This window comes from Gossypium hirsutum, chromosome D09, assembly GCF_007990345.1.
Source record: "Gossypium hirsutum isolate 1008001.06 chromosome D09, Gossypium_hirsutum_v2.1, whole genome shotgun sequence".
In the NCBI taxonomy this organism is placed as follows: Eukaryota; Viridiplantae; Streptophyta; class Magnoliopsida; order Malvales; family Malvaceae; genus Gossypium; species Gossypium hirsutum.
This window is the reverse complement of record NC_053445.1, coordinates 48,538,790-48,561,638: the sequence shown is the minus strand read 5'-3', so window position 1 is coordinate 48,561,638 and position 22,849 is coordinate 48,538,790. Positions and strand designations below refer to the sequence as shown.

At 32.7% G+C, this 22,849-nt stretch overlaps 4 protein-coding genes and 1 pseudogene across 7 annotated transcripts; 4 read left to right on the top strand and 1 right to left on the bottom strand.

The window, feature by feature from the left end:
* Positions 1 to 3,825, bottom strand: LOC107890761 (ubiquitin-conjugating enzyme E2 10). The gene is made up of 5 exons (XM_016815292.2): positions 3,516 to 3,825; positions 3,329 to 3,406; positions 1,155 to 1,282; positions 833 to 937; positions 1 to 368 (listed from the first exon to the last, which is right to left on the bottom strand). The coding sequence occupies exons 2-5, from the start codon at positions 3,396 to 3,398 to the stop codon at positions 225 to 227; spliced, it is 447 nt and encodes a 148-aa protein (XP_016670781.2). The 5' UTR covers positions 3,399 to 3,406; positions 3,516 to 3,825; the 3' UTR covers positions 1 to 224.
* A 3,562-nt stretch (positions 3,826 to 7,387) lies between these two features.
* On the top strand, positions 7,388 to 9,752 carry LOC107890760 (myosin heavy chain IB). Its single transcript, XM_016815291.2, has 4 exons — positions 7,388 to 7,778; positions 7,928 to 8,246; positions 8,936 to 8,994; positions 9,069 to 9,752. The coding sequence occupies exons 1-4, from the start codon at positions 7,589 to 7,591 to the stop codon at positions 9,101 to 9,103; spliced, it is 603 nt and encodes a 200-aa protein (XP_016670780.1). The 5' UTR covers positions 7,388 to 7,588; the 3' UTR covers positions 9,104 to 9,752.
* Positions 9,753 to 11,901: 2,149 nt separating this feature from the next.
* On the top strand, positions 11,902 to 14,940 carry LOC107890759 (uncharacterized; annotated as a pseudogene).
* LOC107890758 (uncharacterized) lies at positions 14,870 to 17,757 on the top strand. Of its 4 annotated transcripts, XM_041101103.1 has the most exons (7): positions 14,870 to 15,004; positions 15,721 to 15,901; positions 15,989 to 16,041; positions 16,126 to 16,290; positions 16,456 to 16,557; positions 16,806 to 16,829; positions 17,352 to 17,757. In XM_041101103.1, exons 2-7 carry the CDS (start codon positions 15,760 to 15,762, stop codon positions 17,484 to 17,486), a joined length of 621 nt encoding a protein of 206 aa, XP_040957037.1. In that variant the 5' UTR covers positions 14,870 to 15,004; positions 15,721 to 15,759; the 3' UTR covers positions 17,487 to 17,757. The 4 variants fall into 4 exon arrangements, with proteins under 4 accessions (XP_040957037.1, XP_040957038.1, XP_040957036.1 ...); XM_041101104.1 differs by lacking the exon at positions 16,806 to 16,829; XM_041101102.1 differs by lacking the exon at positions 14,870 to 15,004 and having other exon boundaries at positions 15,372 to 15,901.
* Positions 17,758 to 19,066: 1,309 nt separating this feature from the next.
* Positions 19,067 to 22,845, top strand: LOC107890755 (uncharacterized). The gene is made up of 3 exons (XM_016815285.2): positions 19,067 to 21,454; positions 21,621 to 21,812; positions 22,028 to 22,845. Exons 1-3 carry the CDS (start codon positions 19,236 to 19,238, stop codon positions 22,599 to 22,601), a joined length of 2,985 nt encoding a protein of 994 aa, XP_016670774.2. The 5' UTR covers positions 19,067 to 19,235; the 3' UTR covers positions 22,602 to 22,845.
* The last annotated feature ends 4 nt before the right edge of the window (positions 22,846 to 22,849 follow it).

The following is a 22,849-nucleotide window of genomic DNA, read 5'->3' as shown; positions in this document are numbered from 1 at the left end:
TGATCAAAAGCGTCTATTTTCTTGTTCCAAAAGTTACATTTATCCATACAACAAAAGGAAGCAACATTTGATGTCTCTTCTTTTAAAAAAGGGAATGTTGATGGCATCGTTAAACTCCCCCATTTTAGGCATTGAAGAGACAGAACAAACCTTTCATACATAAAACTAAATTTAAAAAAAAACAAAACAAAACAAAACAAAAAAGAAAGAAACATTGAGCATCCCTAGCCCATGGCATACTTCTGGGTCCAACTCCTTGCAGTTGTCTCGTACTTGTTCCTGTCTGTCTTGTACATGTGTGCAATCTCCGGCACCAAAGGATCATCCGGATTTGGATCGGTCAGCAATGAACATATTGATAGCAATACCTAATTGAACAAAAAGTCGTTAAACCACCTTAACCATTGAAACAGACAAGTTGTGAATAAAAATCGTAGGATCTCAGAAGGCTTAACTACAATTTACTTTTCTTAAAATGGACATCAAGGTTTGGAATGGGGATTCAAATTTCAGATTGATCGGGTTTCTGTTCAGGTTCTTGGCTTCTCATTTTGATTTGTATGAATAGACTCAGAATGTGAGTTCAGGACGCTTGTAGATATCCTATATGGGCATGTTCAAATTCACCCCCCCCCCAACCCCAGAAAGATCTTTATGCATTAGGAAGATCATTGGAGCATTATGTCCCACTACCCATGTCTGGATATGTCTCCGACATGAGCATCAGATACGGGTGGCTAATTCAGATTGGATCCATTTGTGCCAACATTGAATATCCAAACAAATGAGAGGAGTTTCAAACAGGGATATCAAATATTGAAAAGACAACCACCTTGGAAATAGTTAGTGCAGGACTCCACTGCTCTTTCAAGATGTCTAGGCAAATGCTTCCATTGCTGTTAATATTAGGGTGGAATACCTTGGTTCTAAATGCCACCTGCAAAACCCATTTATCATATAAATAAGACTTCGATTATCTATCACTCTTCAAAGGAATATATTATCGTCTACCTCAATACACAATGGAGTACAAAACAAGTAACCCAAAATGAGAGTGCTAAATGAACATGGAAATTTTGCAAGCTCTAGCAAGAGTCAGAGTAAACAACCTGCCTATATATAGAAACCAGAATTACATAAAAAAGGAAAAATACCTTGGGTGGCTTAAAAGGATAGTCTGGAGGAAAATGAATGGTCACTTGGAAAACACCCCCAGCATACGGACTGTCTGGTGGACCCATGATAGTTGCCTGCCAATGAAACATGTCTTCAGCAACAGGACCTGCAACATTGCCAGAAAAAACAATAAGCAATATGCAAGCATTGAAGTTCAATGATAAACCTCGAGCACATTGCACAATTGTGAAAAGATGAGTGCAAACATTGTAACAGTCATATTTTTCATATAAACCATCTGAATGAAAACTCGAGTTTATAAAGTAATTTAGTTGGTGCTTAGATTTTAGGTAGTCAGTGGAGTGAATACAAGAGCAAGAATAAGGGTTAAGGGTATCTGATGAGGAGAATAGCAGGAGATGCCTCGTACAGTGGTGTCTGATTGTAGAGTCACTCTGTCAAATGTGGCTTTCATCAACATCAAGTAATGCCTTCCTATTTGTGTTTGGGTTGCTTTCTATTTCAAATGAATCAGTGCCATCACTCACATGTAATGGCTTGAAGCTTAGGAGGACAAATTTCATTTCCCAATGATATAGTTGAAGAAGCATGGGTCATTAGTTATAAATGTTTGGATATTTCATGTATTCTCATGCATATTTGAACACATTTTTCAGATTCAACCTCCATATGGATTGATTGGATTCATTCTTATCCATCAAGAATGATTTTTGTTTTTCAAAAGCAAGGTAATCAATGCCAAGTGTATGTAGCTAGAGTTTGAGGAAAATTCTACAGGTAGTTTCACATTACTGCCAGGAATGTATGATCCCATCATCATATTAGCAACAGTGTAAATTTGGTAATATTAGGGGTAATCTTAGGGGTAATCTTAATACAACATGTTTCTTAAATAATCTTACATTATCTTGATAATGTGAGGTTTGTGACAATGTTACCCCTATACCATAATAATAATAGTAACTAATGAATAAAACTCTCCCATTCTTTGAACAAAACTAATGTGAATTTTGTCTATCGGTGTACTTTATTGCTTTTTTGGTTTAATTTTAATTTATCTTTTATATTATCTTAATCTTGTAATTAGTTAATTATTATAGAACTGACTAGTCTAATAATAATAATTGTTATTGCTATAAGTTCAGGAAATTTAACATTTTGTCTATTGAGTTATTTTCAATTAATTACTATTATTATAAATGAACTTTTCTATTATTGAATTTATTATTATTTTAAGTTGAGGCAACTTAACATTACTAAATTATCGTTGTCTTACTTCTTTTTCTTGGATTTTCAGTCTTATTTGTGATTAAGGCCACTTTAGTTAAAAAAGTGATATTAGGTTATTTCATATGGTCAACCAAACGAAAGAATTTTATATTCTAACCAATTGAACCAAACAATAAGTTTTAACATTACCAGTAATCTAACAGAGATGAGGATATTCGGATGAATTCAAAGGAAAACTTCACAATTGCCGATACATGGGACTACTTTGGAAAATAAGCGAACTTCAATGGCAAAAGCTGCTAAGGTTTTCAATATACGCCTAAATTCTACTTCATTGCTTGGTTAGCAATATTATATGACATTAATTTACAATGGACAAGCTGTCTCTTGGGTGATATTGAAGAAGAATGTAGGGATTCACTAAGCAAGTTTGGAACACAGTTTTGTTAGTCTTTTACTGTCCTTTTACAGAGATTTGTACAGACAACCACTGTTTATTGTATCTAGAGGAAAGGAAATTTTAGGAAGAATACCCGTAAAAGATTTATCAATAGGTTGCTGTGAACGAGAAAAAAAAAAGATAACACGAACCTGACATGAATTAAAACGTCTCAAAATCTAGATAATGAAAATCATTAACGAATCAAATTTTATTTTAAACAAGTTTGACTCAACAAAATACACGAACACAATAGAGATTCATGAATTATCTGATCTAGGATTTTGGAATAAAACTTTCAATTATTATTAACAAAAAAAGACAGTCCCTTGCAAAATCACCCATAACATATCAAGATCTTTTTCCTCCTCAACGCAAATTCAGAAACATTTATACCTATAAATACATAGCTTCAAAGGAAGCTTAAAACAAACAACAAATCAATATTTGAAAAACAAAATTTTAAATCAACAGCAAAAAGGGAGAGCTTTTATATAGAACGAAAAAGGGAGTATGCATTACCAGCACTGCAAGATGTTGGAGGATCCTTTTGTAAATCCTTCAATTCCTTCAAGATCCGCTTCGATGCCATAGCGAAACCTACGATCCATCCGCCGTAGAATAATAAAAAAAAAAGTCAAAACAACACAAATAAAACAATAGAAAAAAGAAGCATATAAATACAACAATCAAAAGTGAGAGATGGAACCAGAAAAGATAAATTTGATCGGGGGGGTCCTTTTTGATGCCTGAAGGAACTTTGGATCGGCAGGAGAGGAAAGTTCGGATCGAAGAAAGAAGACGAAAATGAGAGAGAGAGAGAGAGAGAACGAAAAAACAAATGAGAAGGGGATTTATGATTGGATGTGGTGGCGGTCTTTTATAGACAGGTAAATGTCATTCTTTGGTGGGTCCCATACATTGGCGTTCGCTATACGAAAACCACCGGATCCCGCCCGCCAGGTAAACTATTATTCTGATTTTTTGCGTTTATTAAATATTATTTTATTTGGAGATAATTAAATTTTATCCAAAGTGAAGGGGAAAGTGTAGTATAGCCGTTTAAGGAAAATCTGAATAGAACCTTCTATTGTCCGACGCTGTTTTAGTGGGTCATCAATTTCCAAGTTAACCTTTTGAGTTACTTATATTATTCGCTTCATTTCAAACATTCATTCAAAATTAACTGCGATTTTAAGCAACTTGATTTTTTATCTGTTTTCTCATTTTGAACATTGATTGATGTGTGTGAAGTGATGGCCAAAAAATTGATTCAAATAAATCGATATTCATAAATTTGTTTTTTCTACAAGATTCTCTCGGATCCAAAAATAAAACCCTAACCTAAATCAAAGGAATCCGAACTCTAATAACAAATTCATCTCCTCCCACGTTTGAATCCCCAACAAACGTTTGATACTCTCGGGAAAATTAAAGTATGCAATAAAAATAGTGATTAAATTTATGGTTTTTATTTAATATTTGTATTTATAATATCATTAGCTTAAGGTATTTTTTTTATTTTTCAATTATTTGTAGAAGTAAATATTAAGTTTATAATGATGCAATATTTATGAGAAAATATTTGATACATTGGTAGTTAAGTATTTTACAAGTAGAATCATTAAGTTGACAAGTGTTTTATAAAAGTATGGTAAAATATTATAAAGAGACACATTACAATTTTTAAAAGATGCTTGTGATATAAAAAAAATACACTGTCAATGTACCAAATGCTAATTCATTTTTATTAGTTTCCTTAATCGATGTAATATTTGTATTATTGTATGCATTGTTGTTTAGAAGTTCATATAATTTCATAATATTTGAAATTCAACTAATAATTTGGTTTAATGTAATGTTTTGTAAGTTAATTATACGTATCCATTTTGTTGTCTTGGTTTATTATTATGGAAAAATTCGTTACACCAAAATTAGTGTTGTATTTGAATTGAGATGTCAGATTAGTGTAAGTTTTAAAATGAATATTAAATCTGATGAGTTGAAATTGAAAATTAGTGCAAAAATTGCAGTACATTGTGGAAGCAGGATAATATAGACCAGATGGGTTGAAAAATATTCAATTTAAAAAATAGTTTTGTAATGGAATAGATGATCTGTGTTGTTTCCTAACTTTTGACCGACATGATTTTCTTCGTTATTTACAAACCTTGACTTGCCTAGAGTGTTGACTCTAATTTATATATTGAAAAACTCAATGAAAACTATGAATTGATATTCAATAGGAATATCAATAACTCTCAAAGACTAGAAACTGAAAAGCAAACTTTCTCAAAATTAGAATTTATTTAAAAGAATAATTCTCACTAAATTTTGACGGAGTTTCGACGCTTAGTACCGTTTGTTTTGACCTAGCCCATGATCTTTATTTATAAATAATTTCTCAAGAGTTTTGTTCCAACAATAAGAAATTAAATAATAATATTTTAATGGAAAACACAAAACCTATAAGAATTGATAGGGGTGGGCGGCGGCACACTCCCTCTAGAACCTTTTGTGCCAACCATCCGACCATCCCATGCGTCTTAAGCCTCATTAGACCTTTTTATGTATTAGGTACAATTATAGGTGTTATTTTTATCTTTAACCAACTTATATAACTTATTCAACCCAATAAATAATTTTTTATTCCCAATATATTATTTATTCAATTAATTAAAATAAATTTAGTTAATTTACACAATTAAATTATTTATTTACCTAATAAATAAGTTATCTTCTCGCATTATGAACTAATCACATAAGCAACTTAATATTAGTTAAACATTAAATAAAGAGTGAGACAATATTTGCTTATATATTTTACTTTGGCGTAAAAACTATTGAGAACAAATGCAAATAAATAATAAAAATGATAAAATTTTATTAAATCAATATGTTCAAAAAAATAAAATTACACGAGAAACTATACTAAAGAAACTAGATCCTAACATATTGACGATGAAAATGTCCATATAATGAATAGCAATTCACTGCAGAACCAGAAAAATAATGCGGCGAAGTTATATGTGGAGTTAGGTGATGTTGAATAGGGGAATGCGGTAGCTAAGTTCCTAGTTCATCTAAACTACCTTTAAATAACCAATGTTTTAGTAATATGGAATTCAAGAATCTTACACAGAGACGCCAATCCAGTAAGACGATTTTTAATTTGCAATACTTTCTTTTTAGGTGATGTTTTCATGTGGTTCGAGCCACTATGGACTCTTTGTATCACTTATCAATCTCGTTAGATTCTAGGATGCTAATTATTTATTTTAAGTCTCAAAAGTAGTATAAAATATGTTAATTTACTTATTAAAATGAAAACCTAAAATTGAGTAAAAACACAAAAAAGTCATTCAAGTTGTTCGAGAACAAGCTCGTTAAATGTAATAGAGAGCCTAAATTGACATATCAAATTACGATAAATCAATTGATATTTAGAATTGTGTAAAACAATTTAGGAAAAATCAATTTAAAAAATGTACTAATTTGGTAATTGATCAAGAACCTGTATTAAAATGACAAATAAAAAAGTTGCTAATTAAATTTTAATTCGATTCACTGCAATAAATTATATTCCTTTTTATAGTTAAGAGTTATGAATAATTTAAAGGGTAAATTGTATAATTGGTCACTCAACTTTTATAAGTTTTCATTTTGATCACCAATCCTTAATTCAATATTATTGTACAATCATTTTAGTCGGTGAACTTTAATAAGTTTTCATTTTTAATCACTTGTTTTATCTTTTCAAAAATTAATTTTATTTTATTTTCCTTTTTTATAATTAATGTTAATTTTTTCAGGGAAAATGTGGTGTTTTATAAGAAATTACCTAGGTTTTTATATAAAAAAAACTATTTGATATTTTTAATTCCCTTTACTTTTTTAATTAATTTAAAAAAAATGAGATTTTACAAAGAATTATCTATATTTTTATAGGGAAAAACCAATATGTCTTTCTAATTTCCTTTATCTTGCCTTTTCTAGAATATTGCTTGGGATTTTATTGAGAAAAACCATTTTATTTTGGGTTTCATCTTCACATAACTCAATTTTTTTTTGTAAAAATTAGTTTTTTTAATAAATAGAATTAATTTTTAAAAGTAAATGAGGGACCAAAATGAAAATTTGTTGAAATTGAGTGACTAAAATAAGTGTACAACAATATTAAATTAACAGGATGACCAAAATGAAACTTATTAAAATTAGGTGACTAAAATGAAAATGATTGTTAACGATAATGCCCAACTTAGAAATTCTTTTTTTCAACGTTCAAAATGAAAACTTATAAAAATTGGATGACTAACTCTGTAGTTTAACCTAATTTAAACATGACGTTAATTCGGATATGTCTTAGATTTTATTTTTTAATGAATATTGAATCCTTCATAGTTTAGTCCCAACTTTCAAATACAGTTGTGAATGGGTTCATTTATCCGGTTCAGCAGTGTTTCGCATTAAAATATTTTGATTTCTTGATTCGAAATAATGTTTATATAATAAATAATTTTATTTAATTTATATTTATATTTATGAACAGAATATTATTTTAAATAATGATACGATCTTTAGGTCAATCTCTCTTGAATTTGATAAGAAAATTTATTTATTTATTAAGATAATCAATCAATTTAATACTTTTAATAGAGTAACTTGAATTAGAATGATGATTACAAGTTAACGTGCATCGAGCGCTATTTGGCTCTCTTTTCTCTGTATTTTTTTCGCTTTCCCGCAAAAGCCAAAGCCTAACAGCGTCCGTCGGTTCCAACGATGAGCCAATACAGGGCACAACAGCAAGCCCCAGTCGACGAACCGGAGGCCAACCCCCAGGGCGAAGACCATGTACCTGACGACGAACAACAAGATGAAAACGATAAGGATTCGCAACCATCAGAACCCAAAGGAGACTACTTGAATGTCGCTTCCCGGCCCTTCTTAATGAAGATCTTGCAAAAACAAGGTTACCCATTCCTCACCCTTTTGTTAATTTCCATCGCAACGATTTCATATATATATATTAAAAAAAAGTGGTCTTTCTTTGCGATATTATATGCAGTTCACTTGCAAAGAATGAAAAGATCGCCTTATAATTGCGAATTTTACGTGTAGGTGACAGTAAAGTTTTGTTTGCGGATAAAGTGTTGAAGTTCACTGCATCAGGGAAGATGAAACGACGGAATCTTATAATCACAGATTTCGCCGTTTATATTGTTGATCCTGAAACCGATGGGCTTAAACGCCGGATAGCTTTAGCAGCCGTAGATAAGATGTGTCTGAGCGATTTAAACGATAACTTCCTCTCCATTATCATTCCAACCGAGTATGATTTACTAATGGCTAGTACTCGCAAAACTGAAATTGCTACTTGCTTATTTGAAGCTATCAAAACTAGCGCTCAATATGAACTTGAGGTCTCTTTTTCCAGTAGGTAATATATGTTTTCAACTCACATTGGTTTTCATATCTGTTCCGTTGCTTTGATTAAATTGTTAATTTTGATTTGAACAGTGTGTAGGCTTTTCTTCAGTTAGATTTTTGAATGTTAGTAATTTCAACCACATTGTTAAGAATTTTTGTCTCTGCTTTTCTCAGAGTCATGCGAGTACTGCATACCGGTATGTATCCTACATGGGGTATGCTCAAATTTTCTAAGCTTGTTTAAATAACTCAATCACATCTTATCTATGGCTTAGAAAAAGCTTAGAAAATTTGAGCATACCCCATGTAGGACACATACCGGTACGCAACACTCGCATGGCTCTGAGAAAAGCAGAGACAAGCATTCTTAACAACGTGGTTGAAATTACTAACATTTAAAATGTGAATTTGTATGCAAATGTTTCATGTATATTGACCAAGAAGCCTTGTTCCCTGAACTCAGTGGTGAGTGTTGGATACGGGTATTCACTTGACAAGGTTCTGGTCTAAAAACTTTGAAAGAATCATTATATATCTGCTATAGTTTTGCTTGTAGATAGTGTTTGCCATCTAAATCTCAATGATAATCAATGTTAGTTTAGTTGCTAGAAGGCTGATAATTGCATCATTAGTCTTGCATCCGATCTGCTTCTGTTTATGTAAACTTTGTAATGATTGATCTTTTCTGTCATTTATTAGCTTTGAATATAATGCTACTGCCGATCTGGTAAAGGAAGTTCAGTTCGAGGAAGTTGAAGGTATACACTTTTAACACCTGTGTTATTTGAGTCTTATGTGTCAGGCAAAACATGATTAACTATGTAAACTGCAGGGGGTGTTAGAACTAGAATTCTGATGAAAAAATAGTGAGTTGGCAACTTCTATTTTTCTCGACTGAGAGACCTTGCGGGGAATTGCAACTTTTTTTCGGTGTTCTCTGCGTGGTTCTGCTTGCCTTGGAGACTAACCCCGAAAATATGTAACCTTATTCTTTTACACATTAATATACTATTTAGCACTGAAGCTTTGGAGTTGATTTCCTCCTTTTTTTTTCCTCCTCTTTTTGCTCAAGAGGGACGCCCCAAAGTTTGAGCTTAAGAAGATGAGGGTTTTTAGCATGGTTAATGACAGTAAATCAAGTTTTTTTTCCATTAGAAGCCGATGAGTCTTCTAGTACTACTACTATGTTAGATTTGCTTTGTTATCATTGGCAAAGTTGGTAGTGTGTTTAGCTGGGGGCGTTTGAATCTCATGGTGTCAGCAGGAATCTAAAGATTATGTCATTAGATTACTACATTTGATTTCTCATGTTTTCAACTTTGACATTATAAAGGATCCTTTTGGATCATGAAATGTAAAATTACCGGTGGGAACATTATGATCTATGAACATTTGTTTCAACAAACATTACCTTCTGGTATCAGAATTAATATTTAGTAATATAGGGGAAATTTGTTTTTTTAGGTATTTTTACATTTTTTTGGTAATGTGAAATTTGTGATGATGTTACTCATTTTAATGATTTAATCCATTTCATTAAAATGAAAAAAGAAATACCAGTGAATCAGACTTTTCAAGTTTCACATGTATTTTATTTAGTTTTTTTTTATCCAGGTGCATATGTATCAATTATAATATTTTATATGTTTTTAGCAAATATTTATTATAAAATTTGTAACATTTTAATAATACTATGTTTAAGAAATTAAAAATAAATAATATAAATTTTTAATTTTTAAACTTATGATAGTTTGTATTGTTATAGATATAAATTAAGAACAAAAACTAATATTTAAAATAAACTTAAATTAATTTATGATATTTTATTAAAATGATCGAAAATTAAAAAAAAAAACTAATTATGTCCCTATTTCATAGCTTCAATCTCTACCTTGAATAGTTGTTTCAAAAAATTATTATAAATTTGATTTTAAAAAATTAATAATTAATTAACATGTGCGATAGCTTGAATGAAAAGGTATATGTATTTCAATTACAACGACATAATATTTTAAATTATATTAGAAATTTTATCACATATTTATACGTGTGAAAATCACAAATTTTGAACACGAATTTGGTGAGAGAAAATATTTTATGTTAAAAGTTATTTTTTTAAATATTTTAGAATTATTATTGGTGTAATGATAAATAATTTATTTATAAATCCATTAAACACGAGTTCAACCCTTAAATATTTTAATCTTAGTTTTTTTTTAACTATATAAAAGTATGAGAAGACAAAAGAGCTATCAAAATAATAATAGTAGTCATTTAATAAAAGTATATTTTAATTATTTTCTAACTGAGCTGTTACATGATTCACCCATGACACTAACTCGTTCAGGGGTTTTTATTAATAGTAAGTATAGATGTATAATAAATAGAGATAATAACTTGTGCATATTAAAATAAAATTGTCTAAAATATATTAAAATGAAGTTTTGGTTGAGTGTATGCGTGTGGAAACAATAGATTTAAAAGTTAACAACATTATTAATACTAGAAATATTATCACACGTATATGTGTGTGGAAACAACAAATTAAAAAAGTTAAACTTTTTTAAATTTACTTAAGAATTATTGTTGGTGTAGTGGTGAATGGTTTATTTATCACTCCATTAAATATGAGTTTAATCCCTAAATATACTAGTTTTTAGGGTTTATTATTATTATTATTTTAAATTCATATAAAAGTATGAAAAGACAAACAATAATTGCAATCATTTAATAAAAAGTGATAGTAGTAATTTTTTAACTAAATTGACACTTGATTAACCCATAACACTAAATCAATGAAAGATTTTATATATTACAACCCGTATACATATATTATATTACAATGTATGCTCATATAATTTTATTTAAATAAATATTTTAAATAATCATTTATAATGCTCATCTTATTTTACGATGAATATGCTATTATATAGTTTTAGTTCTACACTATTTATTGTAATATATTTAAATAAATATGTAGATAACAAATCATATATCAAAATATTATTTAAAAACTATATAATCAGCATTATATATGATTTGTATAATGTATTTAAATAAAATTTATTTTTTAAACAAAACCTATATATTTCAAATGACAATTTCCATTTAAAAATGAATTTTGTAATGCATTAAGATAAACTCGTGTTTAAATTATTTAAATTTATTCAATAGATAAAAATAAAAAAAATCAAATAGAAAATAAAAACATTGCGACACTTGTCACAATATGAGCTTATGTAACTTGTTATATGATTCTATCATTAAATATATGTGATAATTTTAATAAATTCAACTGTTAAATTGAGAGAATATTAAGCCCTCCCTTAGAAAATAAGAGAAGAAACGACGCCGTGCCGGCAATTTGATTCGTTCAAAATAAAAAAAGAATCGGCGATATCTCGCCCGAAAAGAAAAAAAGTTTTAAGAAAGGGAAAACGAGAAGAAATTAAAATATTAGAGAGATAAGATTAAAGATAAAACCACCAAAAGTCCAAAAGAAACATCGAGACAAAGATTGAAGTGACAAAAACCCTAAACTCCAAAATATCGCGATATAAATAATAAACCTTCCAGATCTGCCATCTCCGTTTATCTCTCCGTCGAAAAGACCAATCTCTCTCTGTGTAAGATCCTTAAATCTCTCGATAATTTCTCTTTCCTTTTCTATGCTCACTTCCGAGTTCCGATTTAGTTTAATTTTACTTTTTCTCTTTGCATCTTTAAAATAACTACAACATTTTCTCGCCCTTTTTTCTTTTTCCTTCGATATTTCGAAAACGCTTTTAGTGGATTTTGGTTTTGAAATCTAAGTGCTGCATTTGGTTGCTGAGAAAATGGAGGTAAATGAGAGGAGGAAATTTCGAATTTCAGAATTTAGAGTTTTCCAGCTGAGGTCTTCTCTGTTTTGGTGGAACAAAAAAGGATTTTTGGAAGCTCGTTTTTTTTTGGGTGGGGGGGGGAATTCACTGTTCAGAGCTGATGATACAACAATAATTCTTCAAAGGAAATCAACATGTCATCAGAAATTCAAATTTGCGTTATTTGAAAGAAAATTTTGATCATCTAATGTTTGATGAGCTAGTACTTAACATGAATTTTCTTTTGAATTTGCTTTCTTTTGTAGGTCAAATTGAAGAACTTAAAAGTCGTTTCCCACCATTATCAGTAAGTTCAACTTTTCGTTTTTCTTTTTGGACTTCTACATTTGTATGAACTTGTTGGAATGAAATAATTTGCTTCATTTATAAATTATAGTTATAAAAGTCAGTAATTTACGATGATTATGTACTGTTCAATTTTTCTGGCAGTGGTTCGGGAAAGAGATGTGTGTTGGGAATATGCTGAGAAATTAGATGGAAATAAAGTTAGGTGCAAATTTTGTCTTAGGGTTTTGAATGGTGGAATCAGTAGGTTAAAGCATCATCTATCTCGTCTTCCAAGTAAAGGTGTAAACCCTTGTAATAAAGTTAGAGATGATGTTACTGATAGGGTTCGAGCTATAATATCGTCCAAAGAGGATATTAAAGAAACACCTAGTGTTAAGAAGCAGAAGATAGCTGAAGTGAGGGCTCCTGGGAATATGTCTACTAGTAGTAAAATTAGTCCTTTAGAGACACTCTCTCCTGCTGCAAAAGTTTTCCCTACCGTCTTATCCATTGCTGCTTCGACATTGAGTGACCAGGAAACTGTGGAGAGAAGCATTGCTTTGTTCTTTTTGAGAATAAGTTGGATTTTAGCGTGGCTCGTTCTTTGTCATATCAAGCAATGATTGATGCGGTTGGAAAGTTTGGTCCTGGATTGATAGCTCCATCTGTGGAAACCTTGAAGACAACATGGTTGAAAAGGATCAAGTCTGAAGTGACTTTGCATTTGAAAGATGCGGAGAAAGAATGGGCCACGACTGGATGTACCATCATTGCAGACACATGGACTGACAATAAATCTAAAGCTTTAATCAACTTCTTAGTTTCATCCCCTTCGAGGACCTTTTTCCACAAGTCTGTAGATGCATCCTCATATTTTAAGAACACAAAGTGCCTTGCTGATTTATTTGATTCCGTTATTCAAGATTTTGGCCAGGAAAATGTTGTGCAAATTATCATGGATAGTAGTTTCAACTACACTGGTATTTCGAGCCATATCTTGCAGAATTATGGAACCATTTTTTTATCTCCTTGTGCATCTCAATGTTTGAATCTAATCTTGGAAGAATTTTCTAGGGTAGATTGGGTGAACCGATGTATCTTACAAGCACAAACAGTATCCAAGTTTCTCTACAACAATGCATCAATGCTTGACTTAATGAAGAAGTTCACCGGGGGACAGGAGCTCATAAGAACCGGAATAACAAAGTCTGTATCCTGCTTTCTATCGTTGCAATCAATGTTGAAACAGAGGTCGAGATTGAAGCATATGTTCAATAGTCCTGAATATTCAACTAACTCCTCTTATGCAAATAAACCGCAGAGCATTTCTTGTATTGCCATTGTTGAGGATAATGACTTTTGGAGAGCAGTAGAAGAATGCGTGGCAATATCCGAGCCCTTTTTGAAGGTGTTGAGGGAAGTATCTGGAGGGAAACCTGTTGTCGGTTCTATATATGAACTAATGACCAGAGCCAAGGAATCGATAAGGACATACTATATCATGGATGAGAGTAAGTGCAAGACATTTTTGGACATAGTTGACAGACAATGGAGGGACCAACTTCATTCCCCTTTACATTCAGCTGGGGCCTTTTTAAATCCTAGCATTCAGTATAATCCGGAAGTAAAATTTCTAGGATCTATAAAAGAAGACTTCTTTAAAGTTCTGGAGAAACTTCTTCCCACACCTGAGTTAAGACGTGACATCACCAATCAAATTTTTACTTTTACAAGGGCAAAGGGGATGTTTGCATGTAATCTAGCAATGGAGGCACGAGATACGGTTTCTCCTGGTATGTATGCAGTTTTATACTCACTTTTTGGGTGTAACGTGTGTGTGAGCATCCCCTAGTATTTTGCTATTTCATTGCACTTCAAAATTTCCTCCTTTCCAAGGAAGTTGAAGCAGTTCACTTATTGAAATACATCTATTGAATGAAATAGTAGCTTAGATTGGTTACTATGTCTGCGTTTATCTGTTGTAGGACTCTGGTGGGAGCAATTCGGGGACTCAGCACCAGTGTTGCAACGGGTTGCGATTAGAATTCTTAGTCAAGTTTGCAGCACTTTTATGTTCGAGAGGCATTGGAGCACATTCCAACAGATTCATACGGAAAAACGGAATAAGATTGACAAGGAAACATTGACTGATGTTGTGTATATTAACTACAACCTCAAGTTAGCAAGAGAGATGAAAACAATGCCAACGGAATCCGACCCCATTCAGTTTGATGACATTGATATGACCTCTGAATGGGTAGAGGAAAGTGAAAATCCAAGCCCGACACAGTGGCTTGATCGGTTTGGTTCTGCTCTGGATGGGGGCGACTTGAACACACGACAGTTCAGCGCTGCCATGTTCGGAAATGACCATATTTTTGGCTTGTGACTTGTCTAGGCAAGTCACTGTAAGGCCTTATGTTGTGATAGAATGATATTAGCATTCATGTTCATAGTTAGTTCAGTTTAAATTGTTGAAATCTGTAGCGGCCTTGTATCAATGGCGCTGTATAATTTAACAGTGTTAATGTATGGATGAAATCTGATTCAAATGTCTCAAATTCAGCAGGTTTTGATTGCTTAGAAGGGCCCTGCCTTGGGCAGGCTCGCTGCTAATAAGGTGATTAGATCATAGTAATATTTCATTTTTAGAGTAAATTTAATAGAGAGAATTTTTTGGATTTTGAGTCCATGCTTTTTGGTTTTTATAATTTCGAATGTCACAACTTGGTCTCTAAATTCATACTAGTATTATTAGCACTTTTATATTCTTGTAAGCAAGTGTCATTGTGGGTGTCATTGTTAGGCATAAAACTTGAATTTGGCTCTACAATGACTTAAATTCGGGCATCTTGTATATATTTTTGATCATTACAAGAATTAGGGGAAGGGGATCATTACAAGTAAAAGAGAGGGTGAAGGTTGGATTTAAACACTCCAAACAAGTCTCCACAAACATATATTTAAATAACTTTTAGGTTTTTTTATTTATAATTTTTTTATTAAGATCCATGGAGATTAATATTTTTGGATTTTGTCGTTTAATGTTAATCACGATTTAAATTAATATTTTATTTTAATTTTATAATATTGTATATGAGTTATTATTATTTGTTTAAAATGTACACATGATATTTTAAATAAATGACTTTCACATGTATAAAACTTCTTGTATTAGATACTAGCTTACGTAATACATCCCCAAAGAGGAGTATATTTATTTTTAAAATTTAACAATCTATCAATCAATCCGTATTGTTCCGCAATACAATAGTTGGATTTTGCCTAATTCCTTCATCTTTCTTCTCAAGACTTAAAACACTACTTCCCTTTCAGGAACAGAACGGGTTCACCGTACGAAGTCGCAATTTCCCGATGTATCGGCAACAACTGACTTCAACGTCGTCGTCTTCTAGCCGTCCGATGTACAGACCTTCGATATACCCGAACGTTGGTCAACCTGGTCACCCCGTAGTCCCTCCCGCACCCCGGACCTCCTCTTCCCCTTCCTCTTCCGGTAAATTCTCTTGCCTCACACACACAAAAAAAAAAACTTTTATTATTCATTTTTATATTTGTTTATTTTGATTTTTATTTATGGCAGCCGGATTGGGCATTAGAGTTGTTTTGAAACCAGATTATCGAATTACTCCTCTGGTACTTCCTTTTTCCGGTTTTAATTAGAGGAATAAGTTAAGCTGTCAGAGCTATCCGGTTAATTATTACTGTTCTCTTTTGCAGCCTCAGTTTTCGCCGCAAGTTGGGGATATTCGTCGAAGCAATTTCCAGTTTGATTTCGAGTTTGAGAGGAAAATCTTGGCTCAACCAGATGCGGAATTCATGAATTTGAGCCAACTTGACTTGGAAAATCATCCTTCGGAACCTACCCAATCAACTCCTTCCTCCGTACGTTTCTTCTTATTTCAGATACAGTTTTAGACTTCCTTTGAATCTTCCAATGACATTCTAACTTGTTTGTTCTTTGCTTTATTTACTTTGAGCTACTGGAATTTTGTTTTGACTAAACCAGTCCATTATCTTTGAAAGAATTTAAATCATTTGAATGTGCAGGGTGCAAATTCGGATTCTGTGTTAAACAAATACATTGCCTCCGGTCTCAGCCAAGAAGCTGTCATCATCGCTGTTGCAAATTATGGAGACAGTCCAACCAAGGTATGTTAACTATTCATCCGAAGAGTTATAACACCTGAACTTGATGACTGTACTTGTAAACATTGTGTATGGATTAATTATTGTCCTAACATAGAGCTTTGTTGAAGCATTTCTTTCTTATGATGTAATTTTCCGTAAATGTAAGTAGGATTTGATTTCATTCTTCTAATATAGCATGCTATGGTTTTACTTATGTTTTATGCTTGAGACCAAGGCCTCCTGTCTACCCGCTTTTCCTTGATTAGCAGGCGCAGAACAAGAGAGTAATTCTGGTTAGTTGCGTTTGCATGCTAGAATTCCTTCCAGTTATTTAGTGAAGCACTCCTTTTTTTTGATGTAATAATATGAAAACCCCTTAATGTCTTCTAGTATAGCATGTTATAATCCGTGTGCTTGAGATCAAGAATCTTCTCTTCCTGCATTATCTTGATTAGCAGACGCCAAACATTACAGTAATTTTGGTTTAATTGCATGCTAGAATTCCTTCCAGTTATTTAGTTAAGCACTCCTTTCTTGTGATGTAATAATATGAAAATGTAGTTTGGATTTTGATTGCCACCACAACCTTAATGTCTACAAGTATAGCATGTTATGATGCACCGAATGTTGTATGCTTACGATTGAGGCTCTTTTCTCTACCTGCCTTTTCTTGATTAGCAGACGCAGAACATTACAGTAATTTTGGTTTAATTGCATGCTAGAATTCCTTCCAATTATTTAGTTAAGAACATGACAGTAAGTTGATTAAACAATGTATTTTGCTGGTTATTTATTTTTCGTCTTTGGTTCTTTAGGTTCGGGAATTTGTCAATGGTTACAACCTACTGCGAGAAATGGGATTCTCAGCAAACAACGTCGCTGATGCTTTGCTCGTGTATGACAATGATACTGACAAAGCATTGGCACATTTCCTGAACAGCTCATCATGAGGATGATATAAACTAGATACAGTATAGTTTTTATATGAAGAAAAACTGGGAATTATAATGTGATACCAATATTTTGCTTTTTTCTTTTTCTTTCTGCTTTGAAACAGATTATACATATGGTCATTCTAGGATGCTTGTAGCGAAAGAAAGTATTACCATGTTGTGTGTATGGACTTAGTGCTTCTCAATACCATTGTTCTGTAGGATTGGAGTCCGAGCAACTCTGTCATGTTGTTACATTGGTTATGACAGTGGCCTTCATTTTCCGGTCTCTCAAATGGCCATCATCAATTTCAAAAATTATTTTAATATATTTGTATATACTCGTCAATAGTTTTTAGTTGTGTAAGAATAACTAATTTCAAAAATAGAAAAATACAAATACCTAGCATATTTAATAGATTATTAGATTAACCATTTTATTCTTTTTTTTCATTAAATTAACAAAAAATGCTCATCATTTTTCTTTTAAATATTAAAACCTTTAATTTGTATTTATATAAGTCCTTAATTTTTTTAATATAAATTAATTTATTTGAAATAATAAATTGTTTATATTCATTGGGAAAGATAAATGTGATATAATAATTATTTTGCATATTTGAAATTTAGTCTTCCTACTTTTATTTCAAGGAGTTTGATTTCTTTATTTTTTTGAATTTAAAAATACAAGTTTAATTGTTAATATCATTAAAATTCTCATGTTAAATTCATGTTTATTACTATGCTATTTTTTGTTATATGGCTAGGCTAATAAGAGTATTTTTTTTATTTTAAAATTTCTCACCAGTAAATTTAACTAAAGAATTTTTACAATGTTAATAATTGGGTCTAAATTTTGAAATATGAAGAGTAGATGAACTAAATTTTTGAAATATAAGTACGGAGATTAAATTCTAAATATACAAAAGTACAGGAATTTATAAGATATTTTAACTTTTAACTTTTTATCTTTTTTTTTAATTAAACTATACCCAATGTTATTAAATTATTAATAAATTTACGTTTTAATTGCTCTACTTCAAAAGGTTAATAAATGATCATTAAACTATTTGAAAATTTTTATTTAAGTCATTAGGTTATTAAAATCGTTGTTGTATATGGATTCTTTGTTTGCACTATTTGCACCAATTAAAAGCTCTCATTCATTTTCTTTTCTACAGTTTAATTCTTTTTCACGAAATAGTTTTGAACATCACTAATTTACGAATCAAAATCTAAACAATTTTCTTCTTTGATCTCCAACACTAACTGCTAGATTAATTTGAATTTAAGGTATATTCTTCTACTCGTTGATTATTACTAATCCATTCCGATCATCGAGTTGTTGCTTGGAGCTTGTTAGATGAACTTTCTTAAAAAATTAAATTTAACAGTCCATTAATTTAAATAAAAACTCTAACATGTTTTAATAACTTAAATGAAAAGTTTTAAATAGCTTATTAATCATTTTATATCTTTTTTAAGTTGAGTAACTAAATTGTACTTTCACTTATACTTTTTTGTGTTTTGCCGCCACTTCCCACTTCGCGCCAACAAATACGAAAGGTAAAGCCTAAAACGAAGTCGTTCCAAGTGTATTTGTTCCTTTGATCTCTTCTTCTTCTAACTTCAATTCTTTTATTTTTATATATTTTCTTACCCTTTTCTCTACCTTTCTCCATTGTCTGTGCAATCAAACTGTGGCTTGATTTGTGTCTATTTATTTTCAACTAAATAAAAGCTTTGCAGTTTCTTCATTCTTCATCAATGGCGGCTGAAGCCATAGACCCATTCCCAAACTACAGCAAAACCCAACGCATTGTTCTCCTAATAGACTTAAATCCACTTCTCCATCTCCAAGACCCAAATCCCTATCTCAAAACCCTCATTTCTTCCTCCAAAACACTCCTCTCCTTCCCTCCTTTATCCTCTTCTCTCTTCTCTTTCAAACCCTTCTTTTCCTCTCTTTCCCCTCTCCTTTCCTCCTCCAAACTCCCATTTCCTTCCTCTTCTCTCTCTTTCAATCACTCAGATTCCACCCTCCACTCCCTCACTCATTTCGTCACTTCTCTCCCCACCATAATTAACAAAGCCTCCTTCCCTTTGTACCCTTCTCGGGCTTTAAATCTCGCGGCCTCATTGCGCCAGCTCGTGCATGAATACGCCTGGGACCCACTAATCCCCGATCCAGTCGTCGGTACGACGTCCAACTCTGGTAACACCGTTTTGATTAGGTCTAATTTGGTAATTTTGTTATCTCCGGTTCATAGGGACCTGAATTGGGTACGTGAATTCTTTGACGTGGAAGTGGATCATGAATGTTTGAATGATTTGGGTTCTTTTGTTAAGCAGTTTTCTGGGGTTTTCGGGAGTGTCAATGATGCGCTTGTTAGTAGGGATATTCATTGTTGCTGGGTTGATTTAAAGTTTCAGCCTTGGGAAAATGGTGATTTAGAGAATTTGGGGTTTAAGTGTTTGGGGAATGGGATTAGGAGTTTAGGTTGGGGATTTTGTTCTTCGGATTCTATTGTTTTAGGTTCTGCCATTGTTCCTTTTGGTTTGATTTATCCCAACATTGCAGTCTCGTCGAACACTTCTCCTACCTTTGAGTTTAATGATGATTCTGGTAGAAAGAGAAACGCCCATTTAAGTCTTGAGATATTAGATGCCACTGGGAAACCATTAGAATGTAAGTGCTGTGAGCTTGAGTTTGTCAATTTCAAAATGTGTACCAGCAATCAACAAACGAGAGCTGATAACCAGAAGAATAGCTCCTTTTTGGATCAGTATTTGGGTGGAGTAACCAAAGTACGTGTTAGGGCGCTGAGGAGGTATGATGAGTGTGAGAAATTTGAGGGAAGCTTCTTGAATCCGATCATTGTTTGTAAATCCTTGGGAAAATCTGGGGAAGATAAGAAAGATGATTCAGGTGAGTTTTATGCTGATAGAGTTCTTCAAATACTTGCAAGGGATATGGGTGAACCATTGGCGAGAAAACCTGTCGGGATTTGGCTAATCTTCTTGAGTTTTCTTCATAGGGAAGGTTACTGGGCATTGGTATCTCTTTCGGATGGCGATTCCGATTTGCATACAGGAATCCTGAAGCCATTCACTGTTTTTTCAGCCATGATTTGTATAACCGGTGATGGGTTCTGCCCTAACAAGTTTTTAGATTCTAGTAAGGTTGATTCAGCTGCTGCAAAAAGAGATGATGAAAATTTGAGGCTCCATGTTGATTCAAAACATGCTCTTGTATTTTCAGATTCTCAATCTCAGTCCTCACCTTCCCACAAGTTTGCTGGAAAAAGGAAGAACAAAATAAAGTCACCCTTGCCTCATGACCTCACCTGGAGTGCCTTCTGCCAAGCAGCAGTCGAACATTTAGAGATAGATTTAGAAGCATGTTACTTTTCTAGGGCCTGTAAATTGAAGAAGTTAAAATTTCTGAAATGCTGGATGAAGCAGGTTCAAAAACGTGGTCATGTGAGCTTTAAGATACAAGAGAGTGCCAAGCCAGATCAGGATGCTAAAGAAGAAATCAATCATAGACCAATCGAGTTGCCTCAAGATATTGAACAACTGGCATCTTATTCTGCATCAGCTGGAGAAGATTGCTTGAGAGTTTTAGATGATGCTGGTAATGATTTTTGTTCAGGAACTTTAGAAAATTTCTTGGATAGTCTTCCTAATAAAATTAAGCAAGGGCTAGAATCTGGAGAAGTAGAATTAGGAGCTTTTGCAGAACGGCTCGTGCGCTCATCTATTTATTGGTTATGTCAAAAGCATGAAATTGAAGGCATTTCAGAAAGTCAAACCTCTCTGGTGCAAACTAGTGATGCTTGTGCTAGCAAAGCTGCTGTTGAACTAATCGAACTTTTATTGAGAGAGCCAAAGGACTTAGCTGCTGTGCATAAAAGGAGGGATCAATCCGCTCAGGCATCAGATTCAAGGTCTACTGAATCTGCTTCAGCTAATGTAGTTAGAGAGTATCCGTTTTGTCACCCTGCATATTCATGAGATGCACTATATCTTTATTTCACTTATAACAATAAGTTCTCTTTTCTTGATTCTATGCTTGCAATGGTTCTTCTTTTGCTTTTGTATAGTGAACAATTGGCTCTAAGCTCAGCAAATTTCCTTAACATGATGAAGATACGAATTGCAAATTTTGTTTCGCATGGAGATTCTTCAGTCTGAAGTTGGTGCAATTATTGAGGAGCCTATGAAGCAGAAATTTGTAAAACAAATTTGCTTGCTACTGGAGTCTATTCAGTGCCATCTTGATGGTGGCTTTTTTGGTGATTGGAGGCTTGACAAGTATGTGGAAAAAATCATAAAGAGCAGGTACATATTATATTACTCCGATTTTTCATTTTTCACTGTAGTACTTGTGTCTCTCACTCATGTCCTATACATATTTGATAATGAGTATCAGTAAAAAAACCGAGGCTAAATAAATTATCTCTTTCTAGAGAAGTTTTAAGCATATAACCATCGATAAATAAATTTTGGAACTTATTTGTTTTTTGGAAAGTAAATTTTGGAACATTTAATTTCAGGTATTATCTCTCTCTTGGAGATGTTGTTGATAGAATCTATAGGAAGATGGACTTGTTACTGTTTGATGATGAGGATGAATTGCCAAATCATCTACTGAACAGCGAGGACAGTAACCGTTCCTGGAAAGAAAAACCTGAGGAAGATGTACACTCCAGAAATCATGAACCAGTTTCAATAGAAGAGGAGTCCCCCCAACTGCAGAAATATGATAGCAAAAGAATTCTCCAAGTAATGAGGACCGAGGAGCATGAACTGAAACTGATTCAGGCTCAGGAGATGAGGGAGAGGGCTCGGCGTTTCTCGTCTTTTACAAGTTGGATGCCAGATTTACAGAGAGTTTGGGCTCCAAAGCAGCCGAAGGCAATGAAATCCAAGTCAGATAATCTTCGGAAACTATCAAAAAGGAAGAGTCGCAGCAAGGCAAGCTATGACATGGTATGTGAGACCCCAATGACAGAAAAGAAGCGGTCAAGCACCTGCAGAACAACCACCGATGACAAAGATGACTGTGGAGACTGCAGAGCGCACCCTCATGGTCCTGTCTCAAAGGCTTTGTTCCAAGATGATATGTAATAAGAATAACGGTTTCTCACCAGCAGCTGACATAATGCCTTTTAACAAAGTAGAAGGAAGTTGCTTGGTGCCATGAATACACCGTTTAACATTGCAAAATATTTAACCAGACTGGTATGATCTTAATCAGTCTCTGATTGTTTGTGAAGTAGTTATAACTAGGTTGTCATTGTTCAAATGGTTAATTTCATGTAAACTTACAACTTTAAACGTTAAGTAAGATGCCCATTCTTTTTTCCCGCTACTAA

Bases quoted from the DNA above. Each gene is read 5' to 3' on its own strand.
- LOC107890760 (XM_016815291.2), top strand. From the start codon at position 7,589: ATGAGCCAATACAGGGCACAACAGCAAGCCCCAGTCGACGAACCGGAG. The intron at 8,247-8,935 runs GTAATATATGTT...GTCATTTATTAG, and splicing joins GAGGTCTCTTTTTCCAGTAG to CTTTGAATATAATGCTACTG. The intron at 8,995-9,068 runs GTATACACTTTT...TGTAAACTGCAG, and splicing joins TCAGTTCGAGGAAGTTGAAG to GGGGTGTTAGAACTAGAATT.
- LOC107890755 (XM_016815285.2), top strand. From the start codon at position 19,236: ATGGCGGCTGAAGCCATAGACCCATTCCCAAACTACAGCAAAACCCAA. The intron at 21,455-21,620 runs GTATCCGTTTTG...AACATGATGAAG, and splicing joins TCAGCTAATGTAGTTAGAGA to ATACGAATTGCAAATTTTGT. The intron at 21,813-22,027 runs GTACATATTATA...ATTTAATTTCAG, and splicing joins GAAAAAATCATAAAGAGCAG to GTATTATCTCTCTCTTGGAG.
- LOC107890761 (XM_016815292.2), bottom strand. From the start codon at position 3,398: ATGGCATCGAAGCGGATCTTGAAGGAATTGAAGGATTTACAAAAGGAT. The intron at 1,283-3,328 runs GTAATGCATACT...GCAATGTTGCAG, and splicing joins TCCAACATCTTGCAGTGCTG to GTCCTGTTGCTGAAGACATG. The intron at 938-1,154 runs GTATTTTTCCTT...TGGGTTTTGCAG, and splicing joins ATCCTTTTAAGCCACCCAAG to GTGGCATTTAGAACCAAGGT.
- LOC107890758 (XM_041101103.1), top strand. From the start codon at position 15,760: ATGTATCGGCAACAACTGACTTCAACGTCGTCGTCTTCTAGCCGTCCG. The intron at 15,902-15,988 runs GTAAATTCTCTT...TATTTATGGCAG, and splicing joins CTCTTCCCCTTCCTCTTCCG to CCGGATTGGGCATTAGAGTT. The intron at 16,291-16,455 runs GTACGTTTCTTC...TTGAATGTGCAG, and splicing joins CCCAATCAACTCCTTCCTCC to GGTGCAAATTCGGATTCTGT.